The following is an 18,654-nucleotide window of genomic DNA, read 5'->3' as shown; positions in this document are numbered from 1 at the left end:
TGAAGGGTTTGGAGAGCAGGTGTCCATGTATCTTGGCAACTCAGAATCTCAGTGTTCATGTTTTGCAACTAACTCAGAATCTATGGCCCTAAGGAGCTGGGAATGACTTTTGCTAATGACTGTTGGGATCCAGTTTAGCAGTAAAGTAGAGATAAAAATCCATCTAACAGTCATTATAAATTTAGACATAAAGTTTGGGCATTGGTGTCATATATAAACTGAGCTAAGTTTGAGTTCACTCTCCTGAGAGATCAACGATGGATAAGAGAGACTGTGGGAAAAGGAAAAATGTGAAGCTGTTTGAGGAAATAATTGTATTTGGGGAGATGCAGTGGATAGAGCACTGGCCCTGGAGTCAGGAGGATCTAAGTTCAAATCTGACCTCAGACACTTAATATTTACTTTACTGTGTGAGCTTGGGCAAGTCACTTAATCCCATTGCCTTGCAAAAACCAAAAAATAACAATAATTGTATTTTTGTTCTTTTTATATCTTGGAAATAAATATGCCTTTGTATAAAAAAAAGAGAAAAGGGAGAAAGGGTATGATTTATGGAATTAGACAAAATATATTCAAGCCTAGTTTCTGGCTCTTATGTTACTTGTGGTCTATGGGATTCTGGGCAAGTTAGGATTAAAGCTAGAAAATCGTCTGACCAGCACCTCTCCTTTCATTGATGAGGAAACTAAGAGCTGTGAGCTTTAATTTTCTTCCTTAGAAATGAATCCAGGTCTCAACTTTGACTACTTTTGATAACTATTTTGGGGAGGGGTCCAAATGAGATAACATATAAATATTTTGTAAACTCCAAAGGACTATATAAATGTGAATTGTTGTTGTTGGTTTGTTGTTATTGTTATTCTGGCTAATTCAAAGCAAGATAAAGGAGATGGCACTGGGAGTTTCATTTCCCATGCATCCATTCTGGAAAATTATCCTTTGTGGCTCTTTTCTTAAGTTTTCCACATGACTAAACCCCATGAGTCTTACCTAATAATAGACCCTGCTGATGGGTTGCTCTGGTTCAGTTCCTCTAGTCACAGAGTGATAATCCTAGCTGATCTGGTTCCCTTTGACTACTGCCCCTTCCTCCCCTCCCCTAATAACCTAGGCCCATCCCAAGGTGGGTTTTTACTGTTGGAGGAGGAGAAGCACCTGGGAGAACTGAAATTTCTCAGAAAGTATGAACAGGATCACTGTGCTTCTGGTTTCCTTGGTCTGTCTTGTCAGAATGGGTGAGTTTTCAGTTTTCCTCTCTTCTCTGTCCTGGGCACCTAGTAGTTCTCATAAAGTTACACTGATTGGTTGATTGACTCAGAATTTCAACTTCAGGTACCACTTCAGATCTTTCTAGGGATGACAAGTAACAAGTAGGGAAGCTAGTAAAACACAATGAATTGGGAGTAAGGAAACCAAGAATGAATTAATCTATTTCTAATTTTAACCAAATTATTTCACCTTTCTACATATTCATTGCCCTCTCTATCAAATGGGCAAATTGGTTTAGTGGAAAGAACTCTTGATTTGGAGTCAGAGGACCTGGGTTTAAAAGTCCAGCTTGATTGTTTGCTATTTGTTATTTCACTTCTGTAAGGAGTCAGTTTCCTCATCTATTAAACAAGGGGCTTAGATCAGATAATCTCAAAGGTCTTTCCAACTCTAAAGCCTATGATACCATATTTATTTGGCAGTATAAGGGTAATAAACATAATGACTACAAAACCTATAAAAAGTTTAAAATGCTTTATATAAAATAATAGTATCTCACTCTTCTTGTCTTTTCCCATGAGGTTCAAAGAGACATGGTCCTGAAATGTTCTACCATTAATCCTTTATGGTCAGTCTTTTACAATCTGTTTCATAAGTTAATGAAATAACTGCTTTTGATAGTTAAATAAAATTGTTAGAATATCAAAATCATCTTCTGTTAAAAAGCACCAGATCTCAACTATATTATAACAAGGTAATTATCAAAACCATCTGATACTAGCCAAGAAATCAAAAGGTAGATCAGTGGAACAGAGTAGACATAAAATTTACAGCAGTAAATAAATATTATAATCTTGTATTTGACAATGTGAGATAAGATTTTGGAATAATTCATTTTTTGGTAAAAATTGTTGGGAAACTTGGAAGACAGTGTGGTAGAAACTGGGCATAGATAAATATCTTACACCATTTACTAAGATAAGATCAAAATGAATACGTGACTTAGATATAAAGAAAATTAGAAGAACATGGAATTCATCAGATTTATGAATAGGTGAACAACTTATGAATAAACAAGAGATAAGAACAAAGTTAGGTGTAAAATAAATAATTTTAATTACATTAGATTTTTTTTTGGTTGGGGGGGGTTGCAAGGCAATGGAGTTAAGTGATTTGTCCAAGGTCACACAGCTAGGTAATCATTAGCCATCTGAGGTCAAATTTGAACTCAGGTCCTCCTGTACACCACCTAGCTGCCCCTATATTAGATTTTTTAAAATAAAACAAATGTTGTCAAGATCAGAAGAAAACAGAAAATTGAGGGAAATTTTTATAGTTTCTCTGATAATGGTTTCAAATTTCAAACATATAAAGAATCCTGTCAAATCTATAAGAATACAAGTCATTCCCCTATTGATAAATGGTCACGGAATATAAATAGGAAGTTTTCCAATGAAGAAATCAAAACAATTTATAGCCATGTGAAAAAATGCTCTAAAGTTTAAAGAAATACAAATGAAAACATCCTTAAGATATCATTTTATACCTACCAGATTGACTAAAATAATTAAGAGGAAAGCAAGAAATGATAGATGGGATGTCAAATATTGTGTCATTAATTCATTGTCAGTAGAATTATGGACTGATCCAACCATTTTGGAAATCAATCTGAAATTATGCCCAAAGAGTTATTAAGCTGACTATACCCTTGTCCAAGCAATATCACTACTAGATCTATATCCAAAGATGAGGGGAAAAAAGAAAAAGAACCTATATATTCTAAAATGTTTATAGCAGCTCTATTTGTGGTAGCAAAGGACTAGAAAATGCAAGAATGCCCATCAATTGGGGAATGGATAAACAAGCTGTGGCATATGATTATGGTGAAATACTACTATGTTATATGAAATAATGAGCTCAGTGATCTTTAAAAAACAGGGAAAGACTTGCATTAAATATTTTAGAGTTAAATAAGCAGAACCAAGAGAACATTTTAATACTGTATCAGTAATATTGTTTTAAAATTGATTTGAGCTAATAAGTCATTTTGACTATTATAAATATTCATATTAACTATAAAGGATATATGAGGAGAGAATGCTATCTGTATGCACAGAAGGAACTGATAAATAGAAAGATATATATATATATATATATACACACACACACACGTGTGTGTGTGTGTGTGTGTGTGTGTGTACATTAGTGTCTGAAGCTGGCCATCTGTAGAGTGGAGAAAAAGAAAAAAGAAATTTCTATGATAATTTTATTACGTATTTAAAAGAAACAGCAAATTGTGCATAATAGATTTGCAGTTTCATGCAAAATTCATCTTTTTAATAATACTATAATATAGAAATTCTTGTTTTGTTCCATAAATTAAAAATAAAATTTTAAAACGTGAAAAAAATCATATTCTATGGCTCACTGTGCATATCACTGGTATATCACCAGTAACAAACAGAACAAGAGTGGATACAGTTCATTTTCCCATGTTTTGCATCTTCTCTGCTAACTCTGCATTTTGAAAGCTTCATGTGGGTTAGAGATTATAAGTATTTGGTATGACAACATTCAATAAATTTTTATGGATCAGGGTTAGTCTGGGTGATGGTAAGTAACAATTCCGTCTGTGATAATAGTTCCATTTAATCATAGTCTATTGACTGATTCTCCAGGATATTTGCATTTATGGTGTAAGAGTTTGTGGGCAGCCACTGTGGACACAGTGCTGGGTCTAAAGTCAGGAAGACCTGAGTTCAGATTTGGCATGAGAAACTTGCTGACTGTGGGATCCTAATCAAACCATTTCTCTCTGTTTGCCTCAGTTTCTTCCTAGGGAAGGAACCAGTAAACCACTCCAGTATCTTTGCTAAGAAAACCTCAAATGGGGTCACAGAGAGTCACTCATGACAGGAATTTGTCATGTGTTAGTCCATTAGATATAGTCACTTGTTGGTGAGGTAAAGAAAGAGATATTCCTATTTCCTATGTCTTCCACAGAAGGGCTTTCTCTCCAGAAAAGAATATTACCTCTTGTACCATGTCCTATTGATTTAAAGATTCTCAGAATTTTAAATTTATAAAGTCCAACAAGAAAACTGTTGTAGATCTAGAAGACTACAAACCCCATCGCTGACACTTACTTCCCATATTTCCTTACTGGGACTTTAGTGTTCTCCATTATAAAATGAGGGACTTCGACTCAATCACCTATATCCAGCTCAAAGTCTAGTAGCCTATCATCCCCTCATTTTACAGGTAAGGAAACTCAGATCCAGAAGAAGGAATAATTTCCCCAAGGTCATATAAAGGCAGAAATGGGAATCAAATTGTAAATGTTGTCTAATTCCTATCCCAACTTTTTCTCTCCATTGCACTACTTTATGAGTGGTTCTTAAAGTGATCATTCTCTGAATTCCTATAGCACTGTGATCAATGTCTAGTTCAGTATTTCTCAACCTAAATAAAGATCCATAGAATGCAGCTCTCTAAGGCTTAAGAAGTAGCAACTGGGAATTATGGAAAAGAAGGGTGGAGGGGAAGAAGGGTAGAATAGGATGTAGGAAAAAGGAGGAAAAAAAGATTGATTAGACTGGTTCATAAAGGCTTTTTAAAAAGAGGATTTATTTATGCCAACCGAAACTTTGCCACAGACCCACCCAAAATGAGGGAACATGAGATGTATCAACTCTGTTGTCCTGTTTTTTTCTACTGGTGGTATACCAATGATACTCACAGTAAGTCAAAGAATATGGTTGTTTTCATATTTATTTATTTATTTTATGAGTGATTAGAAATCCTTGCTCTATGTCACCTACTCATATTGTTTCTGTTATTTATACTCTATAATTAAACCATTCACCATTTAATGCATCATACATTTATCTTGTATCCACCAATCAATCTGTAAACTCCTTGTAGTCAGAGTCACAATAATAGACTTCTCTACTACTCACATAACCACCTAAGGCAGGATACAGCTTAGATATAACCAGAAATACTGGATGAATTGGGCTGATATGATCCAGGTCACAAAGAAGTTAGCAAAATTCAGGCTGTCTAGTCACTCTGTAGAAATGTCTATAATATTATCACTATTCTATGATAAATGTATTTTTCTCAGATGTAGAACATTGGCAGAGTGGTTCTTAAAAAAAAAAAGAACTTTGTGACCCTTAATACACAATATATATGGAGGGAACAAGGGGATATGTTTATATCTCTGAATTAGGAAGCCCTAGGTTCAAATCCCACTTCTGATCCCTATGCAGTTAGAAAACTGAGTAATTCTCTCCACTTTTCAGTGCCCCTTGCCATTCTTTATGATTCTAAGTTACAGGGTAATTGCCAATCAGAATTGTTAGTATTTCTCCACCTTTAACAAAGAAATCACATGTAAATGTATATGTATATCTGTCTTTTCTCTCTTATATCTCATATATATAAAATATATATTGTTTATATATATGTAAATATGTTTGCATGTATACATATATATAGATATGTGTGTGGGGTGTGTGTGTGTGTGTGTGTGTGTGTGTGTGTGTGTGTGTGTGTGTGTGTGGTGGGGAAAGGTGCCAGTCCTTTGCCAGTCCATCATTGATAAAGAGAATTCTCAGTAAGAGACTTCCTCTGCTAATACAGGTTGGCTCTGACAGGTTAAATACTTTACCCAGGGTCAGAGACCCAGTATGTGTCAGAGGTTAGATTGAAATTCAATACTTCCTAGCTTCAAGACCAATCCTATCCATTATAGCTTATATGCAAGTTATCCCAAAAGTCTTAATGTGGTTTTAAGCTTTGTAGCTTAAAACTTTAGAATGTATGTGTATGTAAAAACATATACATATATATTTTTGCATTTATACATATTACATCTATATAATTTATGTAGTGTCTTAAGATTTGCTAAGTTCTTACTCATAACAATCCTTGGAGGTGCAAACATTTTAAAGCTAGATATAATATTTTTACCACACTATAATGTATGTGTATATCTTTAAGATCTCTGCTCATCAAATTCTATAAGGTAATATTATTATCACTATTTGACAAACAACAAAATCAATATTCAGATATCTTAGTTAATCTGACCAAAGTCACACTTCTAACCAGTGTTGGAATTCATATTGTTTAAGTTTGCTTCTGTTTGGAAGCTGGGATGGATGACTTGGTCTTTCAGGGCCCTACTATCCCTGAGTATCTATAAGCCAGAAATAGTACTTTTTCTGTAAAGTCTAAAGTCTGCATTTGTTGTTTATCTGTGTGTTTTTTTCCCGGGTGTCAGCTGACATGAGTCAGTCAGAAAATGGTCACTTCCACCACTAGGGAATAAGTGGTCAAGAAAATTTTTAACCACACATAGCCCCAAAACTTCACATGCCTGAACTATGTGTCCAGAGTAACATGGAAACACTGTAGGAAATAAGCTGCAGCTAAGCTTAGACACAGGCAACTAGATCTCTTCTTTTTTTCTACCAGAGAATATTTTCTACTAAAACCACAACTCTGACTTTGCTTTGAGATTTTCAGAAAATAATATTTCCCATTGTATAGAGCTTTTTTGGTTTTGTTTTGTTTTGTCTTGTTTTTTGCAATGGGGTTAAGTGACTTGCAGGCCACACAGCTAGATAATTATTAAGTGTCTGAGGTTGAATTTGAACTCAGGTCCTCCTGATTCCAGGGTTGGTGCTCTATCTATTGTGCCACCTAGCTGCCCCTAGAATTTTAAGGCATAAAGAAGTTTCCTGAAAACAATTCAAAGAAACAAGTTATGCAAGTTTCTTAATCATGATTTTAAAGAAGAGGAAAGACATGATGATTTTTCCAAGGTCCAGCTAGGCTAGCACCTTTTCCACTATATCGTAGTGAGGAGGAACAGAGCTTTCCTTCCTATCTCTGGCTCACATTTTATCCATCAGTATGGGAGTTTAGCTGGTTTTGGCAGCTGACTTCCAGTGGAAGCTTTCTGGCAAGAAAGGTTCAATTTGAGGTCTTTCTATGGACTCACATTAACTGAAATTAGGTGATCAAGATTCCCAAAGTAATTACAATGTTGTTATACCTTGTAAGCAACAGAAAGTCTAGCACTTGGGGCTGCTAGGTGGCATAGTACATAGAGCACCGGCCCTGGAGTCAGGAGGACCTGAAACCAAATCTGACATCAGACACTTAATAATGGCCTAGCTGTATGACCTTGGACAAGTCACTTAACCTCACTGCCTTGTTCCCCCCCAAAAAAAAAACAGAAAGAAAGAAAGAAAGAAAGAAAGAAAGAAAGAAAGAAAGAAAGAAAGAAAGAAAGAAAGAAAGAAAGAAAGAAAGAAAGAAAGAAAGAAAGAAAGAAAGAAAGAAAGAAAGAAAGAAAGAAAGAAAGAAAAAAGAAAGTCTAGCACTCTGGCTTGGGTCTTGGCAAAAATGAATTACAAGTGTGTCTTCAATATGACATACTGCCAGGGGCAGCTAGGTGGCGCAGTGGATAAAGCACCAGCCCTGGAGTCAGTAGTACCTGGGTTCAAATCTGGTCTCAGACACTTAATAATTACCTAGCTGTGTGGCCTTGGGCAAGCCACTTAACTCCATTTGCCTTGCAAAAGCCTAAATATACATATATATATATATATATATATATATATATATATATATATATATATATATATATATGACACACTGCCACCTCTTCTTTCAGCAGCCCTGATAGCCCTCAAGTTGACTAATTCTGGAGGCATGGTAAATTAATTTTGAATCCATAAAAAGAGTCCCTTCTCATAAACTTAATAACTGTAAATCTCTTAACATCTTTGCCAGTTCATCATTGATAAAGGGAATTCTCAGTAAGAGATTTACTCAATTTCCTCATCTATAAAAATGGCAATGATAACAACAGCATGTACTGTAGAGGATTATTGTTAGGTTCAAATAAACTAATATATGCAAAATGTTTTCAAAAATTATACAAATGTGAGATAATAATAATATTACCCTCTTAGGTAGCTCTCTGTGTTTTAAACCTATCTTTTCTGCCCTTTGCCTAACTTCATATGTTCCCTGATTCCCATATCCAGCAGAGTGCCAAGCCATTAATAAGAATTAATAAGACCATACTTGTTCATAGTGGTGGGCAACCAAGACATCATAAATCAATTAGGAGAAAGCAAGAGTGGACAAGGAACCTCAGACCTACCCACTAACTCCCCCTACCCAGTTACATCATCCTAAAACAATGTATTAATACAAATTAGTTTATCAAAAGTGTACAATCTGAAAGGCTTCAAGCACAGGTGAGAGTGAAAGACCCTGAAGGACTGTAATTTGTGCCTTAAGCAGGGAAAGCTGGACTGGATGATATATCAAAAAGTGTGTGGGTGAGATTCCTCTTCTGGATGAAAGAGCAGGTGTGAACAGTAAATGCCACAAGGGAACTGGGAAGCATGAAGTTGGGCCAAACCAAATGTTTTTGGCCCCTAAGCTCTTCCTGTTTTGATTTTTCAATCCAAGAAACCATTGAAGGCATGCTGTAGGTTTGATTTCCATAGATACATTCACCAGAACATCTATGTGAAAGAGGGAACTGAGATCTATGCCTACTTGGGCATGGCTTGTTCTGTAAACAGGAAGCCAACCCCACCACCCAATAGAAAAGGGGCTAAGTTTATGACACTTGATGAAATATTCTCTCTGTTCTGTATCCAGGTACAGAGAGTCACCTGGCCAGGGAATGTGTTTTTCCAATACAGAGTTCTTTCTTGGATTAAGCTTTCCCTCTAACTTTCACCCTTTGGTACTGGTTCTACTTTCCAGAACCAAAAAGAATAGTTTCCCTTGCTATTCCATGGTATAAGATTTCAGATATTTAAAGGCAATGATCATCTCCCCCCCCCATAATCTCATCTCCATATAATGTATCCCTAGTTCTTTAATTGTTCCTTACTTGATATGCTTCCCAGATCCTTCATCCCTTTGTCGGTCCTGGACATATTCTAACCTATCCCACAACCAAACAGTGCTCCAGATAGTGGCCTGACCAGGTCAATGAATCTCTCCCCTTCCTTGTCCTAGATATTCTACTTCTATTAATGCAGCTTAAATATTATGTTAGCTTCATTAGTTCCCAAGGCCAGGAGGTTGAGTGATGCTGAACTTGTCACTCACTCAAACTCCCAGAACTTGCAGAAAACTGCCATCTGGTCATAGGAGTCATTGTGTATTTGTCCTGTTGACTTTTAGAACCCTAAGATTAGAACTTTTTACATTTATACTTCAACAAATCGAGGACTTCTTCAGTGTAATGCTTCATCCACTAGTTGTTGGTGATCAAGAAGACGCAAATTCAAATGTGACCTCAATCACAATCATTTAACTTCTATCCATCTCAGTTTCTTCTAACGGAAAATTCCAATCTCCCAGAGTTGTTGTGAGGATTGAATGAAATAATATTTGTAAAGGGTGTGCTACAATGCGTGACACAGTATTGTTGTTCAGCTGTTTCAGGCATGTCTAACTCTTTGGGATTAGAGGTATTCTTGGCAAAGATACTGGAGTGGTTTGCCATTTCCTTCTCCACCTTATTTTATAGATGGGTAAACCAAGGCAAACAGGGCCAAGAGACTTGCCCAGGTTCTCACAACTAGTAAGTGTCAGAGACTGGATTTGAATTCTGGAAGATGAGTCTTCCGGGCTCAAATCCCAGCACGCTATGCATTATGGCATCCAACTAGCCACCCCCACCTGGAAGGTGATTAATAAGTTCTTGTTTCCTTCCTTCCTTCCTTTTGATGAATTTTCTAGGTAATATGTTTTCATTAGTCTTTATGCACAAGTCATGACATAAAATCCTGTATCCTTCATACATCCACTCTGTAGCTCTTCATAGTCTTTAAGATAACCTGCAATTTTAATTCTTCCAAGATGGTAGGAGATTCACAGCTAGATAACACCAATAGGAGAATATTTACTTTTAAAAAGATGGACTTTTTCCAAAGTTAATTGTCATCTATAATCTAGTCTGATCTCATCCAATTCAGTTTCCAGCCCTAGTCACTGTCCAGAGGCAGTGACTACCCAAAATGCACATCCTAATGGACTAAGTCAATGGGTTACCTTTCTAATTATATATATATCACAATCTGCACAATACCTGAATTCTGAAAATGTTTTTTCCTATTTGGATTACTAGGTCAATTTTATTTGAATGGTTTTGGCTCTCATTAATAAGACCTAGTAGTGTTCTGGGATGCACAAACAGGAGGATCTGAAAAACTTCAGCATCTATCAGTAATATCTGCTTATATCCCTTGTATTTATGTCTCATAAACTAGTTGTTTAAATAGACAGGATTGCCATTACACATACACAGAGTTCTAATTTGATGTCAATGTAATCTTTTCTTCTTGAGAACAGGTGAAAAAGTGGCTAATTCTTTTCCTAAATCACAGTGACGAGCCCTTGCATTCATAGTACTGGGTGCAAGACAAATATTCAAGAAACAGTTGATTAAATGATTGGAATCATCCTAGTGGCCTAGCTCTGGGACCTGGTACCCTTGAGGGGGAATAATCCTAGTTGTAAAATACAAGGATATGACTTATAAAATCTTCTGAGATGACAATAACAAAGTCAATCACCTCTAAAATATGTGTCATATGAGAAACAACTGAAAGAACTGGGCATGTTTAGACAGAATGTAGGGGGAGTGGGGAAGGAAGGAGATTGCTCTCTTCCTGTATTCCCATTTGTAAGATTGGGAAGTAGAAACTGATTAGATATCCTCAGAGGAAGGCTTTTTAACCTATAGTCCCTGTTTATATTTCAAAGGGTCTGTGAACTTGGACAGAAAAATAATTTTGTCTTATCTAGATCTATATCTTCATATATATATATATATATATATATATATATTATTTCCTTCAATTATTTAGACAACAAATATAATTCTGAGAATAAGCCCTAGATTTCACCCAACTCTCTAGGGGTTCATGTCACACAAAAGATAAAGAACCTACTCTAGAGGGAAGAACTTGATAGAGGGATGTAGTATGGAAGAGGTTTCATCCTGAAATGTAAGGTTTTGTCTAAATATTAGGAGACTCTCTAATAGTTTGAGATGTCTGGCAGTGAAATGTGTTGCCTTGGTAAAATAATGGCCTCCCCATCACTAGGACTATCCATTAAAAGTTTTCATTGTCATTTGAGAGGAAGGATAAAGAAGATTCCTGTATGAAAAGGTAATCAAGATCTTCTTGGGACTATGACTATCTTGACTGAGCAAGGTGAGCATTTTCTTCTCATTTGTTAGATGTCTAACCATTTTTAGCTTTTCCTGTTCCCCTATAAAACCTTCTGATGCAGATGTCTGCATGATAGACCTGGAAGGTCCTGGTCCTTCTCTAGCCTAATGGAGTATCTGGTAAAGAGCTATCTAACCTGCAAAGCCCATGCTTAGCAAAAGCACCCAAGTGTAAAATGGGTGTCTGGAAATATAGGGAGAAGGCAAAAACTGCAGCCATGAGAAGAAGTTCCCTTTGCAACCTTGAGTTTATTAGCATCAAAATAACAATAAGCTTCCCAATCTATTAGCTTGCTTTATACCCAGCTCTATTGTCCCCATCAGAGAGAAAAGACCTTCCCCAAAACCTTTCTCTGTACATCATTGATTTCCATTCTAGAAAACTCTGCCAAGAGAGATTGATCACACATGCTTTAGCCTTTCCAGATAAAATAGACAAAGCCACATGAAATGGGTCATTGAATGGAACTCCTAGGATGAAGCTACATCTCATCTGTGAAGCAAATCAAAGAGGAAGGATTTTCACTCTAACAGTATCATATAAAACTTAGAGTGAAATGTAATCTCCTTCTGAACATTTCATTTTTGTCTTTATATCTTCAGCATCTGGCATAAATTAATTAAGTGCTCAATAAATATTCCCAGCATAGAACTGGGGAAAAGTTAAAGCTCTGCTATATGACTCAAGCTAGAAAGTCTTTGAGTTTGGGCTGAGCCAGGGACTGTTTGTTATCCAAGGACCAGCTTAACTAAGTAGAATGAGGTTCATTCATCTCCCAAAGGTCATCCCCCAACTAATGAACTGTGGTAGGAGTGGGAGTTAAGGTAGTGAAAGAAAGAGAGACAGTGTGATGTAGTGGGCAGAGAGCCAATCTCAGAGTAATGAAAACTGGAATTTGAGTCCTGATGCTCACTCATAATGCTGTATAAATGTAAGATAGTAACAATCTCTAAGGGATACAGTCACCTCTTTAAGACTATCATTTACAGAAGAATTTCCATACTACATCAATCAAGGGAATTTTCTAAGACAATAAAATTATTTTTTTAATGTAATTCCTAATTTAATGTAATTCCTAAGAGTGCAAATCCGTGTGTGTATGCATGCATGTAAGAATGTGCATTGTGTGAGCAGGACATTAGAATCTGTATAGGTGGAGGGGATTGATACCATGCTTATTAATGTAAAAAAAATCACAGATACTTGAAGTACTGAAGATTAAGTGAAGGATGGGGAAACTGAACCACAAAGAATTTCTATGACTTGCTCAAGATCATCTAGGCAGTCTCATGCTACCTGCCTCCACTCTTGCCTTAAATGTAAGCAGAATATGCAGCTGCCTACAGAGTATGATCATAGGGAACCCTAGCCCTGCCACCCATGACTATGCACACACACACACACACACACACACACACAGTCAATGTTCCTGAGAACTGAGGAATGAGGTTGGAGAGTCAGAAGACCTCAGTTCAAATCTTGACCCTCTCCAGGTCAGTTTCCCCCATTTGTAAAATCTCACTTTAAAAGAAGGAAGGAACTTTAGCAACCATCTATTCCAAGAGTTCTTAACCTTTTCTGGACCATGATTTCTACCATCTCCTCCATTTCTAAATTCCATGATCCTAGGCCCAGGTCACACTGTGACTTATATTTTCACTGAACTGTAAAGGACTGATACTCAAAGCCTTCTCAGAAGCAATTTGATGGCAACATAGGGTGCCTGGAAGGGAGGATCAGAGTAGAAATGGGTATTTTTGAATAATAGCCAAAAGAACCAGAAAGAAAGGCTTAGCACCCTGAATAAAAACCTCCTGAAAGAACAATTTTGCTTGGACAGATCTAACCTGCCTAGAAATATCTCTTTAAACTAATTCTGGTGTTTGTCTTTTAGGTATCCCATCCCACAAATGGTCCATGCAGGTCCCATCAGATGTGACAGGGGAAGCTGGAGGGGGAGTTGTGCTGCTTTGCACTTTCACCCATCCCCACAAGTATTATGATGGCATGATCACTGTCATCTGGAGGATCCGGGAACCCTACAATGGGAGCCAGATCTTCCGCTGCATAGTACACAGTTCCAGTGACCACTGCCAGACTGCTGTCAGCTACAAGGGCAAGTATAAACTGCTTGGCAACCCACGACACAACAACATCTCCATCAAGGTTGACAACTTGACCTGGGCTGATGGTAACCGATATTTCTGCCGAGTAGAATTTGCCGGAGACATCCATGATCGCTATGAGAGCAGGAGTGGAATTCGGCTGCATGTGATTGGTAAGGCAAACTTCAGTCCATGGGATCTTACTGAGCTCCTATAAGATGCTCTAGATTTGGGTGGCTAGGTGGCATAGTGGATAAAGCACCGGCCTTGGAGTCAGTAGTACCTGGGTTTAAATCCGGTCTCAGACACTTAACCTAGCTGTGTGGCCTTGGGCAAGCCACTTAACCCCATTTGCCTTGCAAAAAAACCTAAAAAAAAAAAAAAAAAAAGATGCTCTAGATCTCATTTCAGGCAGTGCCACCTGTCCTACAGGGACCTGTTCTAATTTGTGGTAGGGAGAGATGGACTTAGACTTCCAAGATGGAAAGAATCTTATCCAGTCCAGGGATTCTTAACCTTTTTTATCACAGGAAATCCTTTGTCAGTGAAGCCTATGGGCTCCTGTCCAGAAGAATATTTTAGAATATATAAAATAAAATATTTGGTATCACAAAGGAAATCATCAACATTGAAATTTACTTATCAAAATTTTTTTTAATTCATGAATCTCATTTTAAGAACCCTGGATTTGACCCAAATCCACACACACAAGAGACCTAAAGCCATATAGGTATTTGTGCCAAACCTATAGTCTTTTTCTAACAGTGATATCTCTTAACCCAGTACCTTGCATGAGGTGGGGTGCTTAATAAACATTGACTGAAGATTTAGGAGGAGATTTTTCAAAAACATATGTCACTGACCTAGAGGAGTTTTTATTTGGGAGGAGAGGAGACCAGAGTAAAGCAATATCCTTGTATTTAGCGTCAAAGGATAAAGTGGAATCAAATCCTGATTCTTCACTTCCTATTTGTGTAGGACTTGGGCAAGACATTTAATTTCTCTGGTCTCAGCTTCCATTGTATATGATCTGTAAGGTCTCTTCTAGATTTAAATCTCTGTTCATAGGATCCTACAATCCTCTCACTAAAAAGACAATTACTAAATTATCTATATTAAATGATATTATACTAAATACTAAATGATAATATGTGTAGTAGAAAATAGCAATGGATTGGGAGATGGAAAATGTGTACAAATCTGATATTTATTATCTGTGTGACTTTGTGGATGTCCCTGAAGCTTTCTGAACATCAGAATTACAGAATTTCATAGTTGGAAGAGACCTCAGAGGACATATAGTTTGCCCAAACCATAATTCCAAAGTCCCTCTACAGAGGTGGTATCAAATAAATTGAAACAACTCTGTGGACTGCATATTGAACTTAGAAAACCACCAATTAATATTACCTATGTTGTTTTGTATTAAGTAACCATTCCCCCATTACATTTTAATCTGGTTCAGTTATCCTCAGGAACTTTGCAGGAATTCTGTGTCTCTGACTAGAGTTTGACCCCCTCTGCCCTACAACATAGCTGCTTACTACTTATCCAGTTAGTCCAGTTTACTTTTAGAAAGTATGAATGGTTAGAAAGTTATTCCTTACAGCAAGTCACAATGTTCCTCTTTTGAATTTCCATCCTTTGTATCTATCACAGCTGTTGGTTTGGCTCTCCAGAAACAAACCCAACAAAAGACAAAGCCTTCTTCCCAAAGACAGCCCATTAACTTATCAAAAACTTAAACACATTATAATGTTCTCCCAGAATCTTCTCTTTTCCAGGCTCAATATTCCCAGTTCTTCTAACCAATAAACAAATTACATTAATTAAAACTCTTTGTCAAAATATTTCCCTTTGAACTCTCTCTAGTTTATACAGACTCATTCTAAAAAACATGCCCAGGGCTGTCCAAAGTATTCCAGATATAGTCTGGCCAGGGCAGCATATAGCAGAACTATCATTTCCACATTCCTGAAAATGATGTCTTTTTTCACCCAATAGAAGACCATGACAGCTGTATCATACATAATATTGACTCATATTCAGCTTTCAGTCTCCTAAGCCCCAATTTCATCTCCCCATACCCTCTATTTCAAAATAGCTTTTATCTCTCCATGCCTCTCTCTTTGCACTTGTAAACATGATTTCTCCCTGCCCCATTAAATGCTATCTTACTCAATGTCAATGTCTTTTTGAATACTGAATGTGTCATGAAGTGACACTAGCTCTCCCTCTCAGATTTCATCATCTACAAATTTGAATGTTATACTAATTTAATTTTTTCCAACTTTGTGCAAAGATAGTTTTCAACATTCATCCTTTTGCAAGCTTTTGAGTTCCACATTTTTCTATCACCCTCCCTTCCCTTCACCCTCCCCATGACAGCAAGTAATCAGATTTAGGTTACACATATACAATCATGTAACTTCATCACCTATAAATTCCTAGCTGTGTGGCCTTGGGCAAGCCACTTAACCCCATTTGCCTTGTAAAAAAAAAAAAAAAAGAAATGTGACCACAACAGGGAAGCATCAGAAGCCACAAGTCTAAATCAGTCTAAATCAGTGTGAGGGGAAGGGGAAGAGAGAAAAGGTGAGAGGGAGAGAGAGACAGAGAGACAGAAACAGAGACTGTGAGAGAAACTGAGAGAGATGGAAAGAGAGAGAGAGAGACTGAGAGTGAGAGAGAGAGAATAGAGAGACTGAGTTTGAGAGAGATAGCTGGAAGAGAGAGGACCATTTAAGCAAGCTATCTGGGGGTGGGAGGAGCTAGGGTAGTGCTTCAGGCCAGTGCCTTGAGCCACTGCACATGGCCTGGTCTTCAAAGCACCAGTCTGGAGGATTTCCTCTGGATAATAAAAATACCTAGACCTGGGTTCTACAGAGATATAAAGGTACATACAGGGGTGTTTGGTGTCAGACTTATATCTTGTCCTCCCTCACCAGTGACTTCCTAAATGAGGGTTTGTAAGATCAATACAAATAGTATTGAAAGTATTGAACAGTATAGAATAGTATAGAAAGAAACAAAATATTGAACGGTATAGAAGGAAAAGGTTATAACATTTGTCTGGATTACAATATTTGTGTCTAAAAGAAAAAGGGAAAAGATTACGTTTCTCTCTGCCCTGTGTTCTGCTGCATCAGTTGGACCAGTATGAGCTTGGAAGTCTCTGACACATGAACTTCTAGACTCACGGGCATGGACTATTTCACTTGAAAGCTAGGGAAGTCAATAGGTAGAGATGAGTCCAGTTCACATGAACTTTTGGAGTGGATATGATCCTAAATTTGTCACCACATTTCTTTTTCTTTTTTTTTTTTACTTTTTCATCTTTATAGATATATAGATATATATATATATATATATACACATATATGTATATATATATAATTTTATTTTTTTAATTCTCATTTTGTACAAATGGTTTTTTTTACATTAATAAAATATTCTTGTTTAAGAGTAAACAAAATACCCCTCCCTGCTATGAATATAGACTTGCTTAGGCGATAAAGTAAAGGGAAGAGAAAAAAATTTAAATTAAAAAAAATTTAAAAAAATAATAGTAATAATTGTAGGTATGGCCAGGTGGCTCAATGGACAAAGCACCAGCCCTGGAGCCACCAGCACCCGAGCCCACATCCAGCCCCATAGACCCAACAATAGCCCAGCCGTGTGACATGCAAGCCACCCGATCCCCACTGCCCTGCAAAAACCAAAAAGAAGGGGGAAAAAAAAGACCCAAAATAAAATAAAATAGTAATCATAATAAGGGTGGCTGGGTGGCAGACAGAGCATTGGCCCCTGAGCCAGGAGCACCCGGGTCCAAATCCGGCCTCAGACACCCAAAAGATCACCCTGCTATGTGGCCCCAAGCAGGCCACCCAGCCCCATTTGCCCTGAACCCTCCCCCAAATAATAATTGTAAAAAATGTGCTTCAGTCATTGTTCCAACACCAATAACTCTGTCATGGGTGGATCGCATTCTTTATGGTAAGTCCATCGCAAAAGTTACTTCCATATTTTTCCAATGTTGCCATTGCTAATCACAACTCTCTCCTTTCTTATTTCTCCACTACCATGTACTATATTTTCTCTCTCCTTTCACTCTGACTCTGCTGTAGGGTCACTGAGTGGTGCAGCAGACAGATCCCTGGTCCTGGGGCCAAGAAGCCCTGAGCCCCCATACCACCCCATAGGCCCAGCATCCACCTGGCCCTATGGTCCTGGACAGGCCTTCCAATCCCAGCCCCTTGCAAGAAGTAAAAAATTAAATGTGTTATATCTGACCACTCTCTCCCCATGGTCCATCCTGTCCTCCTTTATTCACATCCCTACCCCTTCCCCCTGCTCCCCCCCTCCTTCTTACTCCAGATGCCTATACCCCATTGAGTATATATGCTGTTTCCTCTCCTAGTCACCTCTGATGAGAACAAAGGTTCCCTCATTCCCCCTTGCCTCCCCACTTCCATATCACTGCAATAGCTCATTGTAATTAAAAAAAAAAATCTTATTATATGAAATATCTTGGCCTATTCCCCCTCTCCTTTTTCTTTCTCCCATTACATTTCCCTTTTTTTCTATTGACTCCATTTTTACACCATATTTTATCTTCAAATTCAGCTTTCTCCTGTGCTTCAACTATAAAAGCTCCCTCTACCTGCTCTATTAACTAAGAAGGTTCATATGAGTTTTATCAGTGTGATTTTTCTATGCAGGAATACATGCAGTTCATCATCATTAAGTCCCTCATATTTCCCCCCTCTCCTCCAATCTCTATGCTTCACCTGAGTCCTGTATCTGAAGATCAAATCTTCTGTTCAGCTCTGGCCATTCCAAAAGGAACATTTGAAATTCCCCTGGTTCATTGAAAGTCCATCTTTTTCCCTGGAAGAGGACATTCAGCCTTGCTGGGTAGTTCATTCTTGGCTGCATTCTAAGCTCTTTTGCCTTCCAGTATATTATATTCCAAGCCCTACAAGCTTCCAATGTAGCTGCTGCTAAGTCCTGTGTGATCCTGACTGCAGCTCCACGATATTTGAACTGTG

At 37.5% G+C, this 18,654-nt stretch overlaps 1 protein-coding gene across 1 annotated transcript in view; it reads left to right on the top strand.

The window, feature by feature from the left end:
- The first annotated feature begins 1,050 nt into the window (after positions 1–1,050).
- SIGLEC15 (sialic acid binding Ig like lectin 15) overlaps positions 1,051–18,654 on the top strand; it is a 60,461-nt gene continuing 42,857 nt past the window's right edge. Inside the window, exons 1-2 of the mRNA XM_074201651.1 lie at positions 1,051–1,235; positions 13,393–13,776. Of these exons, the coding sequence (XP_074057752.1) occupies positions 1,184–1,235; positions 13,393–13,776 (436 nt within the window). The 5' untranslated portion in view covers positions 1,051–1,183. The remainder of the gene's footprint in view (positions 1,236–13,392; positions 13,777–18,654) is intronic.

The sequence above is a fragment of the Macrotis lagotis genome, chromosome X (genome assembly GCF_037893015.1).
Source record: "Macrotis lagotis isolate mMagLag1 chromosome X, bilby.v1.9.chrom.fasta, whole genome shotgun sequence".
NCBI classification, from domain to species: Eukaryota; Metazoa; Chordata; class Mammalia; order Peramelemorphia; family Peramelidae; genus Macrotis; species Macrotis lagotis.
This window is presented reverse-complemented; position numbering and strand designations above follow the sequence as displayed.